The sequence below is a fragment of the Polypterus senegalus genome, chromosome 1, assembly GCF_016835505.1.
Source record: "Polypterus senegalus isolate Bchr_013 chromosome 1, ASM1683550v1, whole genome shotgun sequence".
Lineage (NCBI taxonomy): Eukaryota > Metazoa > Chordata > Cladistia > Polypteriformes > Polypteridae > Polypterus > Polypterus senegalus.
The window spans coordinates 203,759,435-203,765,434 of record NC_053154.1 but is presented as its reverse complement, the minus strand read 5'-3'; the positions used below and the strand labels follow the sequence as shown (position 1 = coordinate 203,765,434).

Here is a 6,000-nt window from a genome sequence, read left to right as displayed (position 1 = left end):
CCACACATGAATGGTCTCAGGATCCTTTACTGTTGGCATGACACAGGACTGATGGTAGTGCTCACCTTTTCTTCCCCAGACAATCTTTTTTCCCAGATGCCCCAAACAATCAGAAAGGGGATTCATCAGAGAAAATGACTTTACCCCAGTCCTCAACAGTCCAGTCCCTGTACCTTTAGCAGAATCAGTCTGTCCTTGATGTTTTTCTTGAAAGGAAGTGGCTTCTTTGCTGCCCTTCTTGACACCAGGCCATCCTCCAAAAGTCTTTGCCTCACTGTGCATGCAGATGCTCTCACACCTGCCTGCTGCCATTCCTGAGCAAGCTTTGCACTGATGGTGCCCCGATCCCGCAGCTGAATCAACTTTAGGAGACGGTCCTGGAGCTTGCTGGACTTTCTTGGACACTCCAAAGCCTTCTTCACAACAGCAGTGGAAATTGTTTTTTTGGGATTAAGTTAATTTTCATAGCAAAGAAGGACTTGCAATTAATTGCAACTCATCTGATCACACTTTATAACATTCTGGAGTATATGCAAATTGCCATCATAAAAACTGAGGCAGCAAACTTTGTGAAAATTAATATTTGTGTCATTCTCAAAACTTTTGGCCACAACTGTACTTATTAAAGGAGTTAGACAATATTGTTTGAGATATCCAATAGATAATGGAAGAAATTACAAAAAAAGGTTTATTGCACTTGTACATACAAATGACTTTACAGAGATTAAGAGCAACATCAAAAAACTCAGTGTTTAGTTATGAAAACCCTATTAAAGATGGTGAGGATCTTATCTGTAAAAAATAAAACAAAAGGCTATGATAACAGTAATTTGTTGTATTTTGGATGAATTCAGTTGTCTTCAGGTCAGCCAGCAACCCAACCAGAGTTGATTCTACACTAGAAACCACAATGAGAGGTTCCATCTCCTTTTAACCCTAAAAATTGAAATGGGTGGCTGGAAAAGTAAAAAAGACATTTGACTTCCAAACAATACATTATTTAGGCTTAAAAGATTTTGCAATTTATTTAAGCAACAAATTTTACTAGCTTGTCCTTGAGCAATGTTTAAAAAATATGAACCATTCATGTAAGAACTTCATTTTAAAAAGAAAACCCCAGTAATTTGAAATTGTAAATAGAGAAATGTGTGGACGAGAGAAGAATAACTGTAACTGATTTTAATTGATTAATTTTATCCTAAAACGAAAACAGATACAACTTTTCTTAAAACAGTATTTTTTGGGATCAATTTTCTTTTATGACCTTTAGTTGTTTGGGTAAAATTTAGTTTTTTACGGAATTTTGTTTCGACCATAAATTAAATATCCACAGCCTACTTACTGTAATTCACAGCCGCTGGATACCACACAGGTAGCTCGTTCAGTCTCCCATTTATCAAAGGCGTCTATCTGCCTTACTGTTAACGTTGAATACGTAATTGGTTCGTACAAGCTGTGTGAATATGCAGCAAGCTGGGAACGAATAGGCGTCCACCTGAATGAGTAGTTAACTTAAGCTTCGTCTTCGGTTCGAAGTAAGGGGTCGACAACGGACTGGACGCTAGGCAAACGCAAATGACTCTCTATTACTTTTCCACATTAAACTAGCCGCTCTTATTCGCATTAAACAGAATGTTAGACGTTTAACAAACCGCTTAATGCACTTTAGAGTCAATGGATTAATGTGGCATGAAGCAGCGACCAAACACTGAGGAAAAATGTAAACCTAACACAAAAGATTATAATCCCGAGTCATGAAGATGATGGCACCAGTGCTAAACGTTAATCCTGTAGATCGATTTTCACTTTTGTTGTATCAAAGTATTTGGCAAATTACAAAAAAAAAACAAACCTCAGTAATCAGATCATCACCTGACGGAGGCGGGTTTCATACAGCATTGAGTCCCTGTCACGTGGTGAGTAGTCCGACATCTGTGTTTCCGCTTCCGCAAGTGCGTTGCGTGTGCGTTTTAGATAGAGATATGTGGAGTTAGCTTGCTTATAGTTGATTCTTTGGTAACTAACGTAAAATAAAAAATACTATTAATAATAAAACTGAAAAATAAGCTGAACGCCAGACGACTTCGGTGGGTGAGTTCAATTTACGGAAAGTATGCAATAGGGTTCGTGATCGCTACCGGTGTATACTGCACGTTAGTTGTGTTGTAGTATAGGCCCGCGGTTGGCGGGGAAAGCCGGGCCTCCCTTGCTGACTGGGTTTAGCAGTCCAACTTCAACGGGAGCCTGTTATGTGCATTGTGATTGAGTACACATCCTCAAGACTTTATCATTTAGGGAAAACTTAACACGCGGAATCAGGATTGGCTGATGGTCGAAATGACTTTTTTTTTTTTAATTTAGCTTGCGTTTATCTCCTGGAGTGTGCATATTGCACATATATAATTGTATAATATACAATTGCATCAACTGGTGCAATTGTATTGAGTGGGTTTAGCGCAGCTCACCGTTCACGTTCCTTGACTTGCAGTGATTTAGCTGTGATGTATTGTATCGTTGAAATCAGAAGTGTGTATAATTTACCTTTTGCAAGAGTTTGCAATGTTTCTACGTTTTTCACAGTTTTTGTTCTGTATCTCCTGTATATCCACTGTATACTTGTTATAATGTATCATCCACTCAGGACTGTGAATTAAAATTTTTGCAGAACATGCAGGTACATTTAGCAGTGTAACAATAATGAAACACACTAAGTAATTTTAATTTTGGCTAGATTATAGACACCTATTTAAAAACGGCACTTAAGAAGCACTTTAGTGTTTGCGAGTATAGAAATAAAGGAAGCGTGTGTAACAGGTTTATAGTGTAGTTATGGTCACGTGTGTAAAATACAATGAAATGCATAACTTGCGTTTGCTAATCAACATACTGATGTCATTCGTTTGTTGTTCTTTACAAATGTCTTCTAAATTTGACTGCCGTAAAAAAACAACTGTTTTATATAAATGGCATGAAAGCACATTTCTGAAAGTGTTTTATTTCCATCTAACCAAATTATTTTTAGTTTTAAAATTAATCTGTATTTCTGATAAGAATATACAGGTGTCATTTCCATAGTATTATTGCAGTTTATTCTTGGGTTATTGAATACATTATGTTAATTACAAGACTTTTTTTGGTAATTGTCTTACATGGAAACTCAAATTTAGGTGGAAGTAAGGGAAATGCATTAGCAATGGACACTGGGAAAATATAATTTTAAAAGTGTCCATCAATTACATTGGCTGCAGTGGTTCACAGTAATTTGGCACTTAAATGCTACATGTTTCCTTTATATTGGTTAGGATAACCTCCATGTGTTGGCCTAGTTAGTTTTAATCGTGTACAGATATCTAAAGGTTCTTAAAACTGGCATTTAATTTTGCTCTGGAATGTATTCTGCCAAAGTTGACTAAGTGGATATATTGTGTTATATAACTTTTTTTAGGCCCAATGTAGTAAACTGTTGGAGTAAAACGTGTTACAGGTTGCTATACATGTTGTTTGTGTACTGTAGAAATAGCTATATTTATTATTTTGTACACACAAGAAATCACAGTCTGTAATGCTTACTCTTAAAGCACTTTGTCTCAGATTATGTGAATCAGCAGCTGAAAAGTCAATTAAGTGGTGCTGCAGTGTGCTTCTTGGTGCTTTTTTTCTCAAATGATTTTCTTGGTGTTTTGGTTGGATCCACTAATATTTATCTTTAAATTGGTTTAGATTTTTTCCTTAAGTTATACCTTGTTCATACTGACTTTTTCTGCAATCCTTAAGGAGGATGGCTCTCTCCAAGCGTGAGCTGGATGAGCTCAAGCCATGGGTGGAGAAGACAGTGAAGCGTGTTCTGGGATTCTCAGAACCCACAGTTGTAACAGCAGCCTTGCATTGTGTTGGCAAAGGAATGGATAAGCGGAAAACTACAGGTGAGTTCGTTTTATTTTATAAATGCATAATTCGTTCAATTTTAAAATTGCTATTTGTAGAGTAAATAATGGTACACCAACATTTGGACTATTCTAGAAAGTTTTTTCTTCAGTTCGTAGCATCATTTACAAGTCTGGAAATTACATTACACTCTAATTGCACATTTAAAAAAAAAAGTTAATCCCCAAAGTGATTTCCGATGTTTCTCAGGCTTTAAGACTCATTGTTAAATGTTGATTGATACTTATTTTAGACCTTGCTAATTGTTAATGTTTTGACATAGGTATTTGCTTTGTGAATATGTGTTTTGAAATTCTTCTCTGATATTAAACATTGTTTAAAACAAAATCATTCTATAGATATATGCCTTTCTTATTTTCTGAACAGTAACAGTTTTGCTTTTCTCAATGAAAATGACAGAAATAAGATTTCAAAAATACCTTCCATAACTGATTCATCACATTGTTGTCTTGTCATAGGGTAGCTCTAGTCATTTTTTGTGTGCCTTTTGGAAATGTAGTGCATTGTATTGTGAGCTGTATGGGTTCCCTTTTCATTTTACAGTATTTTTTTTTTTTTTGTAAGGATGTTGCATCTTTAATTTTTAAATATGCCTGGAGAGATCAAATTTTAGGCAGTCTTTCAATTGTAGTGGTATTTTGTTTTTTCCCTGAACTGAAAGTGTTCTTTTTTGCTAACTTTTTTTTCTACTTATGCTTTGATCATAATATATCATATATGCTTAATCCAATTCACGATTGTGCAGGACCAAAATTTGCCCAACCAACACAGGGCGCAAGGCAGGAAATGGGGCTGGTCTGGCAACCAGTCCTTTGCAGGGCCCATTCATGTGCACATCCTCATTCAGACTTGCATGGTGGGCAGTTTGGAATCACAGTTAACCAAACCAGTACATCTTTGAAGGACGGGAGAAAACCAACACAAACGCACAAAGTGCAAGCTTCATGACTGGATATTGTTTTGTGTGGAATTTGAATGCAGGGAGTTGTATCCATCATGTAAATGCACTAATAACTACACCACTGTCTTTGGCATTGAAAAAACAGAGTTATTTGTAGCTAGTGAGGTTGGTGGGCAGGAATGAATTCATATGGCAAGAAGCTGTCAAAGTGAACAGTTGCTTGAAAACCAAATGCCATTAGTTTTGCCAATGAGTGGTGCAAATTTAGAGTTTTTTTACCTTCTGCAGAAATTCATAGGCCCAAGAAGAGGTATGCCATAGTTTTTGTTTGTGGGATATGCACATATGAGAAAGTGTAGGTTGAGCTTCAGTCTATTGGTCATCAAGTTTTTTTACAGGGAGCATTTTTCCAGTTTAATTGCAACATACACTAAAAGTGTTCAACCCAAGTTATTTTCTCCTCACCTTTAAACTCTTCCTCCATCAAAATGGAAAAGCATTGGTATCTGAAATTTACAAGAAACTGGTGAGGATTAGGCTGTTAACTATATCTTTAATTTTTTCCCCCACGTCTTTAAAAATTTGCAGATCAGTATGTTCAGTTGAATCACATATCTGAAGAGGTAGCTGTAATCATGGTAAACTCTTACCGTCAATGTCATCAAGTACAGAATGAAAAATACCATGTTTGTTTCCATGCTGTCTGTCTTTTGTAATTAGAAGCTGGCATTGTCTCCTTTTGACTTGGCTTTCAGTGACACTGAAGACAGTTTGTGCTGTAACGACAGACACAGTGCACACATTCACCTTTTGCTGTATCAGAAAGGTATCCTCTACTCTCACCACCTTTCCAATCTGCATTCCAGAGTGGACAAAAAACTTGAAAGTTATTTCTGAGTTGCTGAGCAGAACTGAGGTCCTTCTACAGCCTGTACCTGACACAGCCAGAACATCGGCCAGCTTCTGGAGCCCAGTGCTCAGCTAGCTTTCTGAATTTCATCTAATAAGAACTTATCAATCAGGTGAGATGACTTAAATTGCCTTTTCTGGGACCAAGAGATGAGAACAAGCTGGTCTGAACTGGATTTTTGGATCCATTTCCTAAGATGCTATTAGTGACCAGCAGCTGACCTCTTGCATACTCTGATAGGCAT

At 36.9% G+C, this 6,000-nt stretch overlaps 1 protein-coding gene across 4 annotated transcripts in view; it reads left to right on the top strand.

Annotated features, from left to right (window-relative positions):
• The first annotated feature begins 1,834 nt into the window (after positions 1-1,834).
• Positions 1,835-6,000, top strand: part of prpf3 (PRP3 pre-mRNA processing factor 3 homolog (yeast)) — a 102,326-nt gene continuing 98,160 nt past the window's right edge. The window contains exons 1-2 of one of the 4 annotated variants that reach the window (XM_039767572.1): positions 1,835-1,916; positions 3,775-3,923. In XM_039767572.1, the coding sequence (XP_039623506.1) occupies positions 3,779-3,923 (145 nt within the window). In that variant the 5' untranslated portion in view covers positions 1,835-1,916; positions 3,775-3,778. Of the gene's footprint in view, positions 1,917-1,942; positions 2,092-3,774; positions 3,924-5,712; positions 5,869-6,000 lie in introns of those variants that run through there. The other 3 variants (XM_039767567.1, XM_039767559.1, XM_039767580.1) reach the window with 3 other exon arrangements.